Genomic DNA, 22,004 nt, shown 5'->3' on the forward strand with positions numbered 1-22,004 from the left:
GAAGGTTAAGCTAAAAGTAGCCTAGTCTCAGTGTATTTTACATTCTTTGTTATTTTATACTGTATGTTGAAAAGGAACAGGCTTTTCCTAAGAAACAAAACACAGCTATGAGCAACTAACCCTTCAAAAAGCCCTAATACTCTATTGAAATCCCCAAGCATTGCTGCAGGAACTCTTCTCAACACATAAGGCATATTTTCAACAGTAAGCCAACTTCGGCATTATCCCAAATAATACTGACAAACTGCTAACCCCAGAGCAATGCCATCTCTCTGAGAGGGAAGGAAGAGAGCCGGGGTGTGAGGCTGGAATTCAAAGAAGAAGAAAACAAAAGGCTCTGGAGGGCTCAGGGAGGTATGTGGAGGAGCCCTCCTGCCCTACCCACAAAGATAAACGAAGCTGCATTAAATCAGCCCTGGCTTTCTCTCTCCCCTCCCCAACTGCAGATGATTGCAGAGGTATTTTGTGCAGAAGGGAGCTCTTTTCTAGAGCACTGGCGTGCTCCTCTGCTCTGACTCATGCAGCAGCTCTGCAGACCAGCCCTGGTGATATCATACTTGCCCCTGCAAAGTGATAAGCTGTGACATTACCAACAGTGGCTGTCATGACGTCAGTGATTGAATTAGGCATGAGTCATTCCAACGCCATTCTCCAGAAGCTTAGTGGTAACATCTATTAGTCATCACCGGTGGCTGTACACCAAACGGTGCCTTTACCTCACAGAGTCTCTGGACAAAAGTGAAGTGATGCTACACACCAGAGCTGCATCCCCTGACCTGGTTATCATCCCACCAGTCACCCTCACCAGAGTCAGCAGCTGAAACCTCTCATTGGTCATGATGAATAGCATTATTTTCACTGCCCCCTCAAAAAAATTCCAGGCGTTTTCAAGGAAAAAACACCTCCGGTTGAAAATGACCCTCTGAGTGTATGACTAGAAGAAGTGAAGTCTTTGATAAAAATCTCTCCTTTGAGTAGTCTTAACTTTCACTGTGTGTTGGCTGCTTGTGGTTACCCTCCTAAGTCGGAGTTAAGAGAATTAAGCAATTTGGTTACATATGAAGAAACTAACATTTCCTTTCACTGAAATGAAGAACCCCATGCCTCTTCTGCGTTTTGCAATGAATCCTAGCAGAAAAGGTGATACCTGTACAAAACCAGCTTATGCAGAATTTCTACCTGAGTTGACAACAGCAGATAAGATTACTCCACTGCAAGATGACAAGTTAATTTGGCTCTAATGTTCCTTCAAATTAACAATTGTATCTTTCCTTGTTTCCTGAGGACCAGATCAAAAAGGGTAATGTGCCAGTGAGCAGAAGAGTGGATGGTGCTGAGAAGACGATGGGGATGCTGGCAGAAAAGCAGCAGGGAAGAAAACGGGGGAGAAAAGGAAAGAAGGCAGCAGTGTGTTATTTTTAAGAAGAAAATAATTGCAGAGAGTCCCAAAGCAGAAGGAGAGAAAAGTCAAAGGCAGAGTAAAATGGGTGTGGAAAAGGAGACAGGTGATGGGTGGATTAGGAAAAACAATGATGGGGGATTGTGCCACTGGGACATGGGACCTTTTTGTCTTCTCCTGCCTTTCTAAATACATGGAGGAGGCATAGAAGGGAGACAGACACAGAAAACAGACAAGGCATGGGAAAGATGATGAGAAAGTTCAATCTGATTTATCCCCATTACTTTTCCATGTTTTGGTTGTATGGAAGCAATATTCACTGTCATTACTGCCAGGCCAGCCGTGATCAAGGAAAGGTCAAAGGAAGGTAAGAGAGAGATGCAAAGGAACTTAACTTCTAATATAAATAAACCTTCCCATAGTGTCTCATAATTCTTCATACTTAAAATATCATGAATAATTCTAAAACAACAGCAACCCTAACGTATATTGCTAGGAACAGTCTGTGTTAGCTGTGCAGCTATCCCCAGGTCACTGCACAGATGCTCTCCGGTACCTTTCAGAAGAGCAGGAGGTCGGCAAGCAAAGGAGCATTTCTTGCCAAAGGTGGTCCCCTCGCTGCAGTTGAAGGTGGCTGGGTAGACGTGGTACTGGTCCGGGACACCACAGTCCACGGGCTCGCAGGTTACCTGCTTGTTCCACTTCCCATCCGTGCAAGTCATGGTGATGCTGGACTCCATCTGAAAAAAGACATATGCCTACAGCCACTGCAGCCAGCAAGGTCAAAACCATTTCAAGCCTCGTAACAGTCATTATTTTGGCTCACAAGTAAAGCAAAACTGGGCCTGACCAGTACCATCATCGCTTGGACAGCAGCTACTAAAACCACGAAGGTCCCACAACAAACAGTTGCAGAGAACCAGGATGTATTTCTGTCACTTCTGGGGTGAGACACCAAAGTGCTTTGATATAAAGAGTGAAGCACTAAAAATAATCTGAACTCGTCTGTGTCACCTCCTAAGACAAGCCGGGAAGCCTGCTGCTCTGCTCTGTGATGAGAACGGAGTGTGCATGTCTGAGCTGTTTGCAGCTGACAGCTATTCCCGATACCCGTCACCTTTGCGGTGACACAGCCTCTCCAAGGGGATCCCCATGTACTTCTGAGCAGCCAAACTCACTCTTGGGTTTGAAGTAAAAGCCAACATGAACCCATTTGGGACTCCCATCTCAGGCTCTCTCAAGAGCTGTTGGTCACCCTTGGACTGGGCTACCAAGAGAGATGGCCTGGGCCATGTCAACATTGTGCTCAGACACTGACAGCTGCTGTGATGGCTTCTGCTATCAGAGTGCCCCAAGGCTCCAAATGAAATCAGTGCCCTGCTGCCCCGGCACCGGGGACACGCACGCCTGAGAGACAGACTCTTTCCTGGAGGAGTTTGCAATGGAGAGACCCAGGAGCATCCTGCCCAGACGCTCACCTGGCACTTGAGAGGTCGAATACAGAGTCAGTGCCTGCGCCATCACCTCCCTAATGCCACCCTATTGTCATAGCTACACCGAATCTACACTTCTATGGATTTGAGGAATAATCCAAACAACGCAGCAGACTGAAATCCTGAAGTGCTAGGGAGAGAGAAAAAAAGAGGGGAGGTGAAGGAGCCACCCATCCAAAGGTGAGGTGAAGAATTTACTGGGTGACCAAAGGACAAACAGATGTTGGCAAAGAGAACGGAATAAACAACATATCCAATTTCCAATTAAAAAGAGAAAATTATTAAAAACTAGAAGTGAAGAATCTGAAAGTGGGACTCTTCCCTCCATACCAGAATAAAAAGAGGGACAGAAGAAAAAGAAATGTGAGAAACCCAAACACAAGAAGGGGAAGATACCAAGCCATCCAGCAGCACTCCTCTGCCTCCGGGGAATATTTTATTCAGGGCTGGTACACTCACAGGAGATTTGCACCGCCGACCATTTATCTGGGTTTATAAAAGGAAGGGGAATTTTTCTAGCACACATCAAAGGGACCTGGATTCCCTTTTTGCAAAAACACCCTAATGGTTTCAACAGAAGTTCAGACCTGTCTCCCGTTGATATATGGCTGCATTCAGAATGGAAAAAGCAGTCCCAGAGCTGAGAAACTGGACACTTCCCAAGTGGGCACAAAACCCCTTTTCTCGACCGTGGAGTTTATTTAAACAGGGAGCACTGCTGATGGAAAAAAAGGTCTTTTCTGCAGATTTAGAGTAGCACATTCTGGGAGTCACAGAGCACTCAGGTGAAGTGACACTCTGTGTTCCCAGTCCCAATCATTTTGCTCCCCAGTGGCTGTTAACTCTGCCTCTGCTGCTTCTCAGAATATCTGCACCATTAAAAAGTGTATTCTGTAGATAGCTGATGACTTGAAGATGCTTGTGCTTCCAGGAAGTTGTGGTGTGATGGCCACAGGAGAAGGGACAATATAGCATACTTCCATGTCTTCACAATGCATACACACCGCAGTATCACCATCGCATTGGCAGCCCAGGCTGGGCTGCTCCAGCATTCAGCAAAGCCTACAGTTGCCTTAACAGAAGCTATCATCAAATAACACCCCAGCACCACGGCTGCTGGGCACCTTGACACCAAGAGGTTAAAACATAAAACCAAGTTATTGATGTCACGGGCTAGCCAAACGTCAGGGAAAACACATGGGTCTTCCACTGCATCTTGCTGGATGTCGGATCCACACTGAGCACAGGGAAGCTTTATCAGTGACAGGAGATGCAACTCCAAGAATTCAGTTATTTAGTGTGATTTAGTTTAGGAATAAATGATTGTTCCTGCTAGCTGATACCGGCTGCTGGGACACAGTGTGGTGCACAATGGAGTTTCTCTAGTGAGAGGGTTGCACATCAGGTGTGGCTCTACAGAACACCAAACAAACACCAGTGTCAATTCAGAACCTGGAATACAACACAAAACCTTAAACAGAAGCAATATCTGTGCATGGCAGTCATCTTACAGAAAATGGGCAAGAGCGCTTTGCCCAAGCTACCCCTTGCGAGAGCACTTCAGCCGCAGCCAGGTCTTTGTTAGGAGAAAGCTGCAGGACCCCACAGCCTGCGGGAAACGCAATGCACCTGGGGCCACCCCTCCCGTGAAGGGACCCCTCGCCAGAGCTGCACTCCCACCGCACTTGATTGCTACCTCTGTTCCAAACCTTGAGGTAGGAAAGAAAAAAGAAAGAGTTTCTCCATGCTTTGATCTCTGGGTTTTTCCCCACTTGGTCAGAAACACTAACCAAACCCAGAACAGTCACCTTTCAGACCTTTCCAGCTTTTCCTCTTCCTGGCACACCGGCAAGGCTATTCCCATGCCGAGAAGCTGTGCCCATGTGGGTAAGACCCTGGCTTCTCAGCTTTTCCTGGTAATTTGTTCCACACTTTGTATGATGGAAGCCGAGGTTTTCGAGGTCAGACATAATAATGGCGTATTTTAGAGCAGGTCTATCATGTCGCCACTTCAAGCAATAGCAGGACGTGCATTTCTGCAGCCACACATAACAGAGGACATTGCCCGTGATGGAGACAAAGACTGGTGGCTTTGACAGAAAGCATGGAGCACAACCCTAACATGGAAATCATCGCAGATGGCACCCACCAGCTTTCAGCCTCTCCCTCTTACAACATCCCACCCGAAGGTGGGATCATTGCAGCGCCCAGGGGCCGGACCCCGGGCTGCTGAGCGGGAGCCCAGCTCTCCCCAGCACCGCACCGCACCTCGGGGATGTTTTCCAGTCAACTCAGAGCACTGCCATCCTCAGATCAAGCACTGGGTCTTCGCGGCAGCATCTGTGACTGCCTTTGCAGATCTCCCAGCCGAAGCCTGAGCAGGCACGTGCCCGTTTCGCCTGTCTGATCTGACAAGGTCACCCGGCTCACAGCGGTCCACACGAGGCACTTGGCTTTCTCATCTGGTTTATTAGCTGTCACTTTGGGCACTTCGCGCTGCTTTGACTGGCATCACAGCAACCGCTTCCCTTCATGTCTTGTCTTCCGAAAGAGGCTTACGCAAGGAGGGAGGGCGAGGAGGAGAAAAGGGGGGAAAAAAAAAGAGCCTCCAAAGATACAGTGTGCAGTACAGTGAAGAGGATGCAAACTTAAACAAATCTGGTGCCAGAAAGATTTGTTTCTTGGGACTTTTAACAGCTTGGGAGAATTCACGTCTCCTTCCTGCTGCCCAAGATCCCAGCCGGCTCCTTCTTCAAGCGATGCTTCACGTGTGAAGTTTCCTCTCCTTAAAAATGAACAGCTGTGCCCTCCCCTCTAAGTATTCTTCCACTTCTGCCCACTACTGTGCCTCTAATTGAACCCACATGAGCCGCGCTTTCTTTTCCTGGCATGATTGATGATGCCTTTGCACAACATTAGGGAGCTGCTGGGTTTTAAATAACACCTCTTGACCAGAGCAGCAGTGGTGGTAGCTTCAAGGAGAGATGACAACAAGTAACTGAATGAGCGAGGCTTTCAGCAAAGGACGAGGGGGAGGAAAGCAGCGAAAGACAAAGGAGGAAAAGGGGGAGAAGAGAAGAAAGAGCGATGGAGTTGTCAGGGGGGTGGGAAGAAAAGTGAGGAAAATGAAAACATCCTGAGATCTTCTTTGTAAGGAAGATACATGGAGGATTTTGCTCCATCACTACGCAAATCCTTTTTTTGTTGTTGTTGCTGAAGTCCCTAAACGACGACGAGAGAGAGCCCAATTCTGTAAACAGCTCAGCTTCTTTTTATTTTCAAACAGCAAACAGTTTCTACTGCACACAGTGCTGACGGTTTTAGGGTTTGGTGATTTTATGGAATTTTAACAGAATTCGGGAACAAGAGCTTCTCGGAGAGCAGAGATGAATGAATGTTTTGCCCTAAGACTGATTAAAATGGTAGCTTCAGAAGACACAGAGGCCAGAAAGTGCAGAAACTGTTAAGAAGATTTTCAAAGACCTCTTAGATGTAAAAGATTGATTTGAAATGTGACTTGTGCCCCTACATCTCTGAGGTGCTTTTAAAAATTTTGCCTTTAATTCTCTGTTCACCCTTTTTTTCTGCCTTTCAGTGAAACACGGAAGACAAATATGGTTCAGATGCTAAACCAGGGTGTTTTCACTGGTCTATCAACAATCTTCTTCAGCGTGCAGTGGCCATGGGCCACCGATGTTCAGTCTGCTCTTAGAGACATTGCACCTCACCTCAGAGTCCTTTCTACCTGAGTGCGAAACATCAGCATGTGCAAAGCTACTTTTGTTCCTCCTCTTCCTCGTGCAGCCACCCACACTGTCAGTTAAATAAGAAAAAAAATAGTTCTAGACCCTTGTATCTGTCAGTTAAGCAAAACATCCAACTAAATGACAACAGTGAAACAACCAACAGCTCTGTGCAAGGTTCCTCATGGCAGAAAGTCTCTCTGACCACACATAACAACCCACGTGTCCTATCTCATCTCCAAATGCTTGTGATCAGAAGAGGAGCTGAAGCTGGGAAGCAATTGTGGGAGGAGAACAACGCAATTCAGTACAACACAAAACAAGGAATCCAAACCACAGATTCCAGACTTTCTTGGATAATTAATTTCTTGCCTACACGTTCCCCAAGTTCTGGCTTGAAGGACCTGACACAAAGAAATGAAAAAAGACCATAGTGAAAGAAAATGTCCATTCCTTTTCAACAGACCTCCAAAGCACACGAATAAGCTTTAAAAGTCTGTGTTTAATGTGCTGAGCTGAACATTGGTACCTAAGATGCTCCACTCCTTCCCTGATTTTAACAGTGAATGCACAGCACTGAGCAAAACAAAGCCATTGGCCTCAGGGTTTCGTCGGTGGAAAAAAGACCACGAAGTGCAATAGCAGACCCGGGTGAGAGGAAGGGTGTTGTAAGAGGCAGTGAATCATGGTAGCTAGGGGTGCTAAAATCCTCCGCTCCTGTCATGTGAGTCTGATCAAGGCTCGGAGACCAAACTTCTCAGAGCAAAACCATAGACAGCTGGCTGAGCCTCCCCAAAAGGTACTCCTTGTGTTTAAATAACACAGCGCTGGTGAAACAGCCCCATGTTTGGGCTGTTTTATTTGGTTTGGGGTTCCCGTATGCTCCATGCACAGATCCCTCCCCAACTATTTCCTGGTTCAGCCATTCAGCCTCGCTGGAGAACTTGTTTTCTGTTCTGTAAAAATGCTCAGCTGGAGCTGGGGTTCTGGTGCTGATGCCAATTAGGATGGAAGAGGCCCAGCTCGCGGGGTCCTGTATTTGTTTTGTAATTGAGTTGAAAGGGCTGACTCATTCCCCTCCGCTCTGCGCGCTGATGAAGAACACAGTATTTCACAAACACAGACGGGCTGCTGAGCGCTGCCTGCCCCCAACCCTCCCCAGCCCCACATGTCTGGGCTGCCCCAACAACACGCGAGAAAACGCTGATGGGGGAAACCGCCCCCACGCCACGCTCACGGGACCTGGCGGCGCTCGAGATGTGAGCGCAAACCGGGGTGTCTGCCCTGCACCCACGTATCCCGTGCACCTTGCTCCCAGCGGCACGCCAAGGCTGGGTCACGCTGCACATACACCTCGGCCACCTCCTACAGCAAAAAGGACCTGTATTTTTTTTAATTTTTAAAGAAATTGATAGCTCTTCTCAATATCCCACTCATTGCATCAGGACATGCTGCTTTTGTAGGACTGGATTATTAATGCATGGTTTAGAGGAGACGGGGAGCACTCCCTGGACCACTGGGGTAGGTTTTCGGTGCTTCGCTTGGAAACAAAAAGGTTTAGGTGCTTTTTCCACCCCCTTGGCATTGGGAGTTTCTGCAGTGTCTGGGTGTGGTTGGAAGCAGATGAACTGAAACATTGCAAAGGAGTTAAGACATCGTTAGCCTCAACCCAACGAATAAAAATGAGATATTTTGCTCAGAAACCAGTTGTGCAAAAAACCAAACACCCCACTCCCAAAAAAACAATCCAAGAAACACCAGCTGAGCAGAGTCAGTGAGATCAGAGAAGGCCTGAACACATATTCAAATATTTTGGGTTAAAAATATCTAAATTTGAGGAACATCTGAGCTTTGCTCACTGTCAGTATCTCTTCCTACAGAGTCAGACGGCTCCTATTCTGATGAGAAGTATTTGGATGAGGCCTTGTCCCAAGGCCGAGCTGAGATTTTGGGGTTTAGGTTGGGTTATTTCTCAATTTCTCCACATCCGTTTGCTCATTCCTGTCTTGTGGGTCATACAAAAGCAGCAGAACAAACCTGGCTCTTGCTGAGATCATCATCTCGCTGGACTTGCAAAATGTAGCCTGTCTTGCAGCTGACGTTGCACTGGGCACCATTGTACCACCCGCCTCCGGTGCAGTTCAGCTGCGCGTTCTCGATCTCCAGCTTCTGGCAGTCGGTGGCTTCGCAGGAGTAGTGGACGCAGCTAGGGGGGAGACAAGTAGTACTATTTTCATTCAGTTCATTTCATTCATTCCACAAGAGCACACGTCTGACTGACAAACTCAGCACTTGTCAGGTAGCAGGTACCCAGACTGCGCACTGAACCCGACTCGGCAAAGGGCTCCTCACCAACGAGCGCACCCTCTCGTTATCTCTTCTGAAGGACAGGGACAGCGGTAACGGTGATGGCAATGAAAACAAATTACAGGTCTGGTGGCAAAAGGGAAGAGCCTGTCCATTTCACAGAGCTACTTTCCGTTCTGTGATATTCAGAGGAGAAACAACACGAGAAACTGCACTGTGGCCTTCCTGCTCCCGTACCAACACGCGTCCATCTGTTCATCCCATGAGCGCACTCTCCCTCCAAGAGCAGTCCGTATGCCCCACCCAATTTTAAATCTCTCCTGAATTCAGCAGTGCCCGATATTGCCCGTGATAGGTGTGCACGTACGAGGAGGGGTTTTTGTGACAGACACTCTTTGAAAAACTCGATTGGAATCAACACATTCATTTTATTCCGCTTCACCAGGAACACCTAATGTCAGCTGTGTAGCTGTGTTGATAAGCTCTTATCAAGCTCAGCAGCACGCTGTCATCTCACATCTCTCCAGCTGCTGTCCTGCCATCCAGAAAATGTTTCCCCGGATGGAAACTCTCTGCTCTCCCTACAGTGAGTTATCGTAACATTTAGCGTGGCTTGTAAAAAGAGGTTTTTGCTTTATTTTTGTATACACAGAGATGTCTGGTTGACACAAAATCTTTCACCATCTCTGATGACCTGAGTCAAAGAACCTGAAAGACAGAAAGTTATAGAAAGAAGGAAAAACAATGCATCAACACACAGATTTTGAAATGGATCACAAGCAAGATATTCCTGTCTCCTACAAAAGGGTTAACAGCCATCAAAACCCCATCCACCTCAGTAAGCACAGGACTTAGCGTGTGCGTGGTGTTTTGCTGTTCAAAGCATTGTGCAGACATCATCTAATTAATTTTCATGACACCCCTGTGAGACACCTGGGCCGGTATTGTTATCTCCATGTTACTGATAGAGCAGCACATCTGCACATGTCTCTACTGAGCTCTAGATCAGATTAAACGACAGCATTATGTACCTCCACCACTCATTTCTCTGTCCCAGACTAGTGCTGCATGGGAAGTGCCCGCTGCTTGTAATTTAAGGTTGCTTGTTCAGTGGCAGCCCTTCCCTGGAGTGCGATGAGCCGTAAACAATTTCTGTGTTCAGAAAGATCTTATTTCCTCATTGCACACGGGGTATTGCCACTGACAGGGCTGAGGAAGGAGAATTCCACCTCCGTGTTGGCCAACTCGATACCCTTGTAGGCAACAAACAGCGCCCCGTCTATCAGCACTACAACTGCGATGCTCGTTACTTCCGCAGAACGGACGACCCTCTGCCAGAGCTGATCTATGCCAACTGATCCTGCCTGCAGGAGGTTCCTCCCCTCCCACACCAAGAGTTTCATGCATGTTTTCTAGTCATTGCAACTCACAGCCTGACATACAAATCTAAACTGCCATTGATTTCCCTTTGCACCAATCAATAGGGCTGCAGATGAGATGCTGGAAGAAAAAGTGGGCAGTATATCCAAGTGCCCAGGTGGTCTTCTCCTGCAGAGAAATGAGGGGAGAACAGCAGCCATGGGCAATTATCATGTAAATGCCCAACAGGAATCACCCAGGAGCGTGAACCACAGACCTCACCCTGTTTTGGCAGCAGCGCCCCGGGCACCCTCACACACCATGGCTCCCGGAGCGGAGCAGCACCTTGCTACCAACCTCAGAGCACTGCTAGTTGAGCAAGTCCCCCATTAACATCAGCAAGAACATCTGAACATGGCTGTTGAGTGAGAGTGTAAGTGACGAATCACGTCACACCATCCCTACACATCCCAGTTACACCCGGCCATGAAGGCTAACCGTCGCTTCGCTCCCCTCCATTTTTCAGATGGTGAGGCTGCAATACGAGTTCCTGCCGTGCCAGGGCTCCAGCAACAAGGAAGTTGACTCATTGAGGAAAAAAAGCAAGCGCTATTGCCAAGCCATTCTCAGAAGCCCATATTGTGAACCTTGACTGCCCGTTGCAAAACTCCTGCAAAATCTGAAAACCTTTTTTTGCACTAAAGTTGGAGAAAATAAAATAATAGCAGACCTATTTCATTTAATATCTGACATGAATCAATGTGCTACACAATAATGTAGCACTGAATTCAGCCTTGAATGGCTTCAGAGGGAAGGATGAGCTGAAAAAAAAACCTTTGCAATTTGCACAAAGGGAAATCTGGAGAAACGTCACCGCAGTCAGTGGCATTGCTTTTCATTTCCATCAATGTAAAGGAAAAAAAGAATCTGGTTTCTGGAGTTCATATCAGGACACCAGATGAGCAAGCCTGGGCTTAAAAGTCCTACAGAACTGAAACACCACAGACAAAGGCATTAAGAAACACTTATTGTGATGTTCTTCTTTCTGTTTACAAGTCCCTTTGTGGTCGTCTTAAATGGCCAGGGAACATTTTTAGCCACCCCCTCCAGGCTCCAGATTATGCCTCGGTTAGCAGATCATCTGGGCAGCTCGCTCTGTCTGTAACTCTATATGAATGACTTCAGTGACAAACAATACAACCATTCACTTTTTGTAAAAAAACACCCACTGCCACCAAGTGTTTCCAATTTAAATACTTCTGGTTCTCTAGCTACTGGTTCCAATTTGGTATCGGCTACTGTCAGCCGTAAATCCCAGTGAATTTTGAAGTCACGATCCCGAACTGAGTTCTGCAAAGGCAGAATTAAGGAGAAATGAATGCCTCGAAGTAGGAAGTTTAGACAAAGAACCCATGACATCCATATTGCAGATTTGTGGGTTACGGAAGCTCTTGCATGGGTACTGCCGTTTAACAGTGGTTAATCATCGCATGCTCCAGAAACCAAGCATTCCTTGGGAACGAAACCACACAGAGTACCTGAGAATGAAATCTCTTCTACTTTAACTCATATTGATTCCTGGCATAGGACAGCTTATCCCGTCTTCTTGTCATCAAAATTGGGTGACACCATCGAAATTGCCTACTTCAAAACATCCCTGGCCTGTCCTAACTCCCCTGGGAATCGCTTGCCAGCGTATGAGCTGTCTGAACGAAAGCTGTGCAAGGGACCCAAGGACAGCTCTCAGGATTTACTGACATGTATGTAACCGGCAAGTGCCTGGGATGTTCCCCGACAGTGTTTATTTTACTGGGTCCAGCTCAGGATTCACCTGTTCCTGTTCTTGCCCTGGTACCGCACGATTTCCTGAAGCAACACTGTCACACCAAGGCAAGCGCAAGGATCTCCTGCACACATTCCATTGCCCGCTGAGTGTCAAAAATACAGACCAAGGCAGACCATTTCAGTGATGAACTGAGTCAGCTTCACGTGTAGACTGAAGTTCTGAGCCAGTCCTTGCTTTATTCAAATCCATGCTGCCCATCCCTAATCTACATGAGCTCAGTCATTAGCCTCCAAATCTGTATTTCTCCGTGCCAATACTGGCACCAGTTCAGCAAGGCACTTCAATATGTGCTTAACTTCAAAAGCCCGGTTAAGTCTCACTGATAGATTTGACTACAGGGGGATGTAAGCAAACAGCTAAGGGCTTCACTTAATCGGGGGCTTAGTGACACAATCCTAGAAGCATTTCTATTTTAACATGTTTATAGAGAATTATAACAATTAAGTGGAACTCTTCCTTCCTCATATAAAAACAACCTTGCACTTCCTCTTTCAAAAAGCTTACAACAGCCAAACTTTCTTTTCCTAACCCTAGGGTCAAGCACTTTTTCAAGAACTCATCCTAACACAGTGCTGCAATTATTTGTTTCCTTCATGACAGCTCTGACGCGTATGTATGCATAGGTGAGCACAAAGGCTCGTGATACGCACTTGTTACGAGCAATGACACGCTATTACCTCCTGTACACAGGAAAAACTTCCTTTTCCAGAGTTCAGGCCAGCCTGGGCCACAGATCTGAGCATACTTTGCTTTTGTTCTACACCACCATACATACAACTCACAGACATGTAGCCTTCTGAGGGATTTTCTAACAGATTTTTCCTTACAGTGGGTTTGTCTTCTCCTCTGTACAGATTCTTCTAAAGGCAAGAGCAGGTTCTCTCTCTCTAAAACAAATATACATGCAGTAATTTGAACAGCAAAGGCCACTAGCCACATTCCTTGTTGTAGAAATAAAAAAAAGTACGAACTGAATTTATCTTCTTCAGCCTTCAGCTAAAACACATTGATGTCCTTGAACTAACACAAAATCTCAAAGAGCATCTGCCCAAATCCTCAGGACTGGATGGGGACCGGTGAACCTGTACTGACTGTGCCACTGGAAGAAGGATCAAGCCCTTTCCTTTCAGGTGTCTACCTTCAAATCTGGTCCATGAGACCGACCAAAAGAGTAGCATCACCTATGGTCCTTTCAGCAGCCTTCAGTACCACTGGACCTGGCTCTGATAGCAATCAAGCAAATCCCTAATTTAAACTGGGAAGGCCGATAAACCCAGAGATTTACAGAAAACGCTTGATCCAACCCCAGGTAAGGAGGAAGGAGAGGCACAAGCCAGCATATCCCCACCACCAGTATGGCAATGTTCTCCCCGGGCTTTGCCTTCAGCCTGCCCACACCCCATTGTGTGAGGTATTCCTACCCGGGGGGGTCCCACACCGAACCCATAAAGCTCCCAAAGCCCCTTCGCCCTGCCAGCCGGGGAGCAGGACTGCCTGCCTGGGAGTTCGCAGCCCCACACGTTTCCCTGCCAGAGTCTGTCCAGGGAAACAACGAAAACGCATCGCCTTCCACTTTAATAAAAGCCAAATGATGCCGTTTGCCAATTACCAAAATGGGGTGAAGGTTAAAAACCCATTGAATTATAACACATGTCACGGACCAAAGCTTCTATGATTAACAGTTCTGTGAGAAATTCATTAATTTCACCAGAAGTGAGCTGACAGAGAATGCGCTTAATGACAGAATGCAGGGCAGGGGAAAGGCAGCTGAATCGGGAAAGAGAAAGCTGCACTAAATCACAAGAAAAAAAAGAGATGAGGAGACCCTTTCCCCCTCCCCTTATAAAAAGGAAAAAAAATAACTGTAGTTATAAAGAGCGGTTGCATTTGTTCTGCTGCTGAAGATTTATCTTCATCATTTCTTCCTGGGGAAGCTGACAGCAGGAGAGAACAAGACAAAGAGAAGAGCTGGAGTGGGCTCTGTCTCTCCGGGGCTTGTTTGGGGCAGCGGAGGGTGAAGGGCTCTCCGCAGAGGCCGGGGCGAGGACAGGCGATGGCATTTTGGCCAGGAGTGGGTCTTGGTCTACAGTGGTGCTCCCTCCAGCTGTCAAGCACCCAGATGTGCACACTTATGGGGGAAGGTAAACCCAAAACCTCCCCTGCAGAAGCAATTTTGCCGGCGTAACAATGAGTTTAAATCAAGATTTAACCAAAGAAAAGGACAATCTTTTCACTAGATGAACTAGAAAGCACAAGGAGCTGCACAAGTGGGGCACGCACACCTGAGAGCTGTGGGCAGCCAGAGCCCGCTCCAGCGGTGGGGAGGCTAATCGTCATTATAATAATTGAGTTAATGGAGGATAAGAAAGCTGGAAACACCTGAAACCCACAATTTTGAGCTGAACTGGGGTGTCTACCTGGGTGTTCACAGGATTACAGGAAAGGTGGGATGGAGCGGGGGACCGGTCTTGTGAAGGTGGCAGGGAAATGCCGCCGAGGGAAAGCAGTGGACAAGGACTGCCTTTTGCCAGGGATGGGAGACCCTCAGCTGACATTTCCCACACAGAGAAAAGGACAAAAACCCCATTTCTGAGGAACCTCTGTCAAAGGCAGCCCCAGTGCACCAGGCTTCCTTGCTGCTCGAGTGACTGCGGGGTGGGAAACGACACCTCCGCTTCTGCACACTCCATTGCACCGTCTGCTCTGCAAGGCTAAATAGGAAACAATAAAAGTATCATAATCTGAGCTATAAAGCGCAAGAGAAGAGCTAACTGGGCCATTATAGTTGGTCTAAGGATGCAGTGTGAAAACAAAGCGTGTCGTTTTTACAGCACATCTCCAGCAGTGAGGTAAAATTTTGCTGAAAACAAAAAAGAGCCTGCCTGCAGCAGAAAAGCCAACAACTGGAAAAAGTGTTTTGTTTTGTTTTTTTTTTCCAAAACCTCTATAAATGTCTTCAGAGGGATAGAATGGATTTTCAAACGAGCTAACGATGACTGAGAACAACTACCTGTAAAGTTCAATGGGACTTTTGCATTTACGCTCCTTTTTCTCTCCTAAAATATTAACTGAAATACATATTTTAAGGAAGAAGAGTGAGCGCATGTTTTATTTTCAGTTATTAAGTTGTCACTAACCCATGGGAGTGATCCATCCACCCTCAAAATAAAAGCTGTTTTAACTTTTAAAGGTCGATATATTTCTTTTCCTTCACATATTTAAAATTTGTACCCTTGCCTAAAGTGTCTGTATCTGGCTATAAATCCTCTCCAACCAAAATAATTCTCCTTGAAGAGAAAGAAATAATATCTCTTGTAGAGAGAAGCCAAAAAGCAGGCAAAAAAAAAAAAATCTGTGTTGATCTAAGGAAAATGAAAGCAGTAAAATTGATGCATACACATAAGAAGGAAAGTTCCTTTAAAATTTAAATAAATATTTTAAAAATCATATTAGGCAAATGCAATCAGTGGGGAAAAGGAAGAAGGGAAGGATGAGCAGCATAGGACTGGCTCTCAAAAGGATGGGGAGACCATGAGCACAGGAGGAAGAAAACTCACATCCAGGTTCTGAACAGGTTAAGAATAAATTTTTAAAAATCCCTCTTTCTGTGTTCTTCCTGGATTGGGTAACAAAGGAAAGAGATGGCAGTGACAGCAAAGGCATCACCTATTTCCTGGCTGCATAACGCAATGCACAACTTTCCCTACACCTTGGATCCTTGAACCGTTTAGAGTTGCTTGTGCAGAAGAAGCAAGCATACAAGGTCACCCAAACTGATTGCACCGCAAGGCAAATCGGAGATTTTCCACTATAGCACTGTCATCAACAGAAAAAATCCCACTGATTTCAACTGGCTTTGGATCAGGGCTTTATTTCTGAGGGTTCCTAGCTCCTTGACTGACAGGGGAAACTTTCTGATCAATCCAGCGTTGTAACCCGCGAGACCTACAACGTTACTTTGAACGGGCAAGGCTCCAATGGAAGTTTTTGAGAGGAAGGGGCTGAGATGGTTCAGTATACCACGAAAACAAAGCAATGCAAAAAAAAAAACAAACCCAAACCAAAAGCAAGAAGAAAAAGAAGCAGCAAATGATGGGAGATTCTTCTTCAGGAGATTTCTAAAGGTCACTTTGCTGGGCTGTAGGGGCTCGCTGAGGCTGTGCCTACGGGCAATGCATTTTTTATTAAGGAAATAACTTTCTAAACACAGAGCATTTCTAATTTCATAAGTGAACAAATGGTTCGATTCCTACTGAAAACCGGAGAGGGAGGAACGCGGTCCTGCGTCCCAGCCCTCTCGAGCTCCCTGTCGTTCCTCACCGGCCCTTCCAGTGGGTCTGCCTCGCTCTTTTTCCGTCCCGCTCCTGCACTGGGATTTAGCCAAACTTCCCCAACGAGACTTCTCATCCGAAACTTGATCCCGCTGTCTTTGGGCCTCTGAATTTATACAACCTATTGCACAGAATGATCAGACTCCTTGAATCTAGGTCAGAACACACGTACTGGATTGATTTAGCTATAGATATGCTCCTTTTTAAAAAAATTTCATTTTCCCTTCCCTCGCCCCCTTCTCATCCTCCCACCTTTGCTGGAATAAAAGCAGGTCCTAAAAACAAGCCAGAACGTTATCAAAAACCCTGACAGCTTGCTTAGGAGGCTGAGCAGAGGTTTGCTGGGATATGCAACTCGTTTTACTATCGCTGCCGCTATGGTATGGCGACTGCTCACAACTTTGCATTCACAAAGGCAAAAAAAAAAATACTCTTTCAGGGGTTTTGCTAAATTCTCCCTTCTTCTTTTCACTGCCTGGCTGAAAGGATCCGTGAAGCTGCCGCACCAGAGGCCACGAAAGGTCACAATCTCTGTGGGATGCTGTAAAGCAGAGACTGAGAGGGGTTGGTGGTGATCTATTGATGTGTCTGTAATAACAACCAGAATAAAACGGTAGCCATAAACCTTTCATCCTGGGGGGTCCCACAGAGCTTTTCAGAACGCGGGCCGGATCCAGAGAGGTACTGAGGTCCCTTCCCCAGCCATAAAAACCCCACGAATGCTGTGGCCGCACGAGGCCAAGCACCTTGCAGGATCCGGCCCCGCCGAGGCACAAGCATCACTTTGTCTCCATGCGACCGCTTCCGTGGGAGGTCCCTGTAGCACTTCGGTGGCACAAAGCGTTTTAGATTGAAGCCCGCGTGTGAGTGGCGAAAACGATGCCGTACTGGGGAATGTATGGAGAGTTAACTGGCCCCAATTCCAAGCCTAGGATAAAGGAGGGAGGAGAAAGGAAGAGGAAATAATTCACTAACAGTATCCCATGCGGGTTAAACGTCCCATCCATCCTGATCAATGAGAACACTGCGGTTTTTTACCAGCCACACAAAAGGGTCAGCAGGGTTCAGCCGCCGTGCCCCTCCTGCCTCCTCTTAACCCCCGGCGCAGGCGGGCGGCGAGGCAGAAGGAAGCAAGCTGACAGGCTCACCTCTGCTCCGCCGGGCTGTAGGTCTGTCCTCGCTGGCAGCTGCTGATGGTGATGGGGTCGAAGTTGTGGAAGGAACGCAGGGCCACCCCGGAGATGGCCACAAACTGGGAGCTGAAGCTAATGAGTACAGCCTGGGTGTGATAAAAAGGGTGACTGAGGTCATGGATGACGGGGATAATCAGGGGATTGTTCCTGCAGCTCAGGACGTGGACACCTGCCAGAGGAGAGACAAGATCAGAGGAAGGGTCAGACTTAACACAATCACTTCCCGAAGCCGTGGGCACTTCAGAAGCATTTCACCCATAGGAATGGCCCCCATAGAGCTGAAAAGTTATGGTAAGCTGCCTGGAGGGGCTTCCCAAATCACTCCGGAGGGCTTAGCCGAGAAGCATATCCCTCCAGACAGCTGAAGAAAGGCTGCCATTCTCTCAGTGAGCACGGCAAGCTCTCAGAGCCGTTTCTTTAGACCACAGCTACATTTCTATTGTGCTCTGTTAAATCAGGAGCAACCATCACGGAGGAAAGAGAGTTGCACTACTGTGAAACCGGTCTGAGAGGACAGTTGGGGCCTTTATACCGCGCATCAAATGGTGCTGGCAGGCTGGGTGGCTTTGTGCACCACAGGCAGAGCACCAGTGGCTTGTTTGTAGCTGTGCATGTCATTAGCACTTAGCGTAAAACTGTTTTTTGCGTGAGCTCTACGCCAAAGCGGCCCAGTTTTGATGGTTTTTGATGGTTTTCAGCCTTAGGGTGTTTTGCTCTTTGATAAAAAAGGCAAAGATGGCCCTGGAGAGAGAAACGAGGCTGATGGACTCATGAAGGAATTTACAGGTGGTCTCATTTGATAAAAAAAAAAAAAAAAATTGTGTCTCAGGAAAATAAAGGTGTCTCAAGAGGTCATGGTGCACAGAAGCACCAGAAAGGTGACAAGGAGGCTTCTTAATTCCTTTTCCTCAGTAGAGAAGGCACTCAGTGATAGCTGGGAAGAAATTCCCTGAATTCAAATGGGCCAAATCCATCTCAGGGGTAACTCAAAGGACAGACAGCTGTCCCCTGGCCTCAAAATTCATTAATTGAGATTCACAGCCTGACGGCTGACTGCAGAGCCCTGCCTCCGCGGCTCCGTGGCATCGCTCCGAGGATCAGCTTGGCTCCAGCTACACTCGCTTCACTGGAGCTCCCCCAGCAACGGCTTTGGCCCAGGCCCTTTGGCTACTCTGATACACTTACGAATTTGAAAATAAAATAAATTCTATTTGCATGTTTAACTGGCTCAGGGATTTATATTATTTTTTTTTTCCCCAGTTTGGATTTCTTGACTCAAAAGGGAAGGAATAAAAAGTTTTCATTTTTCTCCTTAGAAAGTGATTTCCTGTGAATTAAAACAGACTTCTGACCACTCTCTCTAAACATCTATCTCCCACCCTCTACTTTAAAAAAATCTTCCTATAATTAAAAAAAAATAAAATACAAAGCAAACTTCTTTTTGTTTTGGTCTTTACCTGACCTTGGAATAACCTCCCTGTCTCCTTGCCTCCCACAGGTCTTTTGATATCAGCTCCTTGTGGAACGGTGCACGTTTCTCACTTACAAACAGGTGCAGTTAATACTCGAAATCCCGGGTTCCCAAATTCCTTGGAAGTTTCTGCCTTCTCTGATAGAAAGCCAAGAAAGACCTTATGGTATGAAGCTGTTTATTCACTTCAATTTCATTCCTCGCACTCAGGTGGTGTCCACAACAAAACAGACCCTCAGAGCTCTGCTGCAGTTGCTGGTGCTTTCTGACCCCGACAAGGTAAATGGGGGCTGAAGAGGTCAGGTTAATTTAACTAACCTGCCTTCATTAGCAAAAAACCACTCCAGATAGCACAGGTGCCCACGGCAGGGGAGTTACATCTGTCTCCAGGCTTGCCCTTGTTTCTGTAGCTCCATATCATAGAATCAGAGAATAGTTTTGCATTGGAAGGGACCTTCAAAGATCATCCAGTCCAACCCCCCTGCCAGGAGCAGGGACATCTCCAACCAGATCAGGTTGCTCAGAGCCCCGTCCAACCTGGCCTGGAATGTTTCCAGGGATGGGGCATCCACCACCTCTCTGGGCAACCTGGGCCACTGTTCTACAACCCTCATTGTAAATTTTTTTTTCCTAATATCTAATATGAATATCCACCTATTTGATGCTCAGTAGCTCTTGCAAAGTACCCAGCAGCTGAACCCAGCATCTACAACAGCTCTGAACAAACAGCACTGAGGTGTTTGGCATCCCAAACGTTCCATCTCCTACCGAGACTCAGAAAAAGCTCCTCATTATGTTCTGGGAGTCCACATGGTTAAAACTTTGAGGACTGGTGAAGCTTTAAATTATTGCTGCGTACTTCTGGATGTACTTTTCATTTGTCACTGACTTCTGCTTAAGACTGACCATCTGCAGCCAATCCTGCACCCAGTGCATGCCAAAGTTTGCACCTCAGCTGCAGTTCCTAGCTTGCCACAGTGATAATTCACACACACCAAATGCAATATCCAGGAAAAGGACTTAATGCCACACCTGGGACTCTGACCAAACAGGGACTGAGAGCTCTGAGTGAGAACTCCTGGGGAGCCCACCTACACCTCTCCTCCGCTCCAGGCCAGCCTCCTCTGAAAAGGTCAGAGGGGCTTTGCCGTGATGAAGGCAGCATTTCAGCTGTGAAGATCTCCAGGCGTCAGTCTGAGCCATGCCAAACTCATGTTGCAACTTCATCAAGGATTTCAAAACCTCACCCTCGGTTTCCTCTTTGCTCCTCTTTCTCTCACAATCTGTCTGTCTCTCTATAAAACGCTGCATTAAGTATTTGTTGGCATGCTTGTGTCTTGATCATTTATTTCTCAGAGGGAAAGAACTATGTGCCACTGTTTTGCGAAAGGAGGAGAAGACCAAAGCATGGGCTCTGGGAGCTATCCTGACTCAATCTGCACAACTTGTTATGAATTTCAGTTTGTCCTTGGACAATAGACATCACAAATACTTTAATTCTTTACCTCCATACCCCACCAAATTATACATTGTCCTGGATAGTTATCCAACACCTGTTACTTGTGTGTGTCCCTTCTTCTCATCACTAGCAGGGAGTTCATTTGAGTTTCAGCTTGTCAAAATTGCAAAGTTACGGTAAAACAGAAAGCTGGAGGAAAGGGGTTATGTTTCCTTAAAAACCGCTCTCGGGACGACATGGCCAGCTTTCTTCCCAGTGGAAAAAAGGGCAGGGGGCAGCTGGAAAGAGATTATGCAAGTCCAACCCTGACAGGGAGTTGGGAGCTAAGGTGAGCTCCTTCATCCTGGAGCTTAAACACGGGCAGAATCAATGCAGCAGACACAGCTTTCCCATGTTCAGGGACCTGTGTCCAGGGTCAAGAATAAAATGGTCTCTCCTGGCTCTTCAACACAACTAGCAGGTTCACAGCCTGCCAGGCACATCTGCTTGAGGCCATGCAAGCAACCTGCAAGGGCCCTGATGTTAGACCTTCATCAATCCTGAAACACTTTGCATGAAAAATTTTGGCCATTAAATAGCAGTGAAAGCCTCCCTGCAAGCAGGACTAGATGTCCGCCCAACCCCACCTTGCGAAGCAGAAGTGCGTGCTGCACCAGCTGGTGCAGGTCCCCCACTCCCTGCTACCAGCAGTTCATCCATATCACCGTCAACGTCTCTCCAGGGAGGTGCTGTGCATGTAGCAATGAAATAGCGCTTATTTTCATGACTAAAGAGGAACTAATCACTTCGGAACACAGGTATGGAAAAATACCTGTATAAAATGATGCATCATTTTCAACAAACTCTAATGAAACTCAGGTCTTGGAGCATTAAGCAAGAACTTTTTTTTATCCGATCCTCCAAAAACTGAGTGGGAGTATTGGCCAGTTTGTGAATGGGGGTACCATCAGATTAAGAAAGCAATAAAGAGGGAGTTTAATAAAATACAGTCTTACCAAGATCATGGCTTTGCTCTTTGGTGTCGAACAGCTGCACACCGATGGTCTCCTGCTTCTGATCCAGGTAATAGGTCCCATCAGTGACCAAGTGCACTAGGACTGCCGCAGCTACCATAGGCTGGGAAAAATACGCCTGGGAAAAGAAAAGCCCCACAAAGGCTGAGGTAGAGAACTGTAGTGGGCTTTAAAAAAAAAAACAAACCCAGGAGTAAGTGCAGGACTTTTAAAATAACAATTCCCATCTCAGGTCACACAGAAGTCTTCTCTTCCCATCTCTCCTACACAAACTAGATAAACTGGAGTCAAACAGCTCTGCAGCTGGAGGCTGTAGCCTCTCAGAAACTCAATAGCCTTGTCACAGGAGGGGACTTTACCACTGCCTCTCTAGACAGTGTTCAGAGGGTT

General features: G+C 46.9%; 1 protein-coding gene across 2 annotated transcripts in view; it reads right to left on the reverse strand.

Annotated features, from left to right (window-relative positions):
- PAPPA (pappalysin 1) overlaps positions 1-22,004 on the reverse strand; it is a 181,167-nt gene that overhangs the window by 31,717 nt on the left and 127,446 nt on the right. For both annotated transcript variants that reach the window (XM_086763700.1, XM_086763699.1), the window contains exons 12-15: positions 21,597-21,732; positions 17,627-17,840; positions 8,673-8,841; positions 1,956-2,139 (exon numbers count right to left, since the gene is read on the reverse strand). In XM_086763700.1, coding sequence (XP_086619826.1) covers positions 1,956-2,139; positions 8,673-8,841; positions 17,627-17,840; positions 21,597-21,732 — 703 coding nt within the window. The remainder of the gene's footprint in view (positions 1-1,955; positions 2,140-8,672; positions 8,842-17,626; positions 17,841-21,596; positions 21,733-22,004) is intronic.

This window comes from Chlamydotis macqueenii, chromosome 20 (genome assembly GCF_036417535.1).
Source record: "Chlamydotis macqueenii isolate bChlMac1 chromosome 20, bChlMac1.mat, whole genome shotgun sequence".
Taxonomy (NCBI): domain Eukaryota; kingdom Metazoa; phylum Chordata; class Aves; order Otidiformes; family Otididae; genus Chlamydotis; species Chlamydotis macqueenii.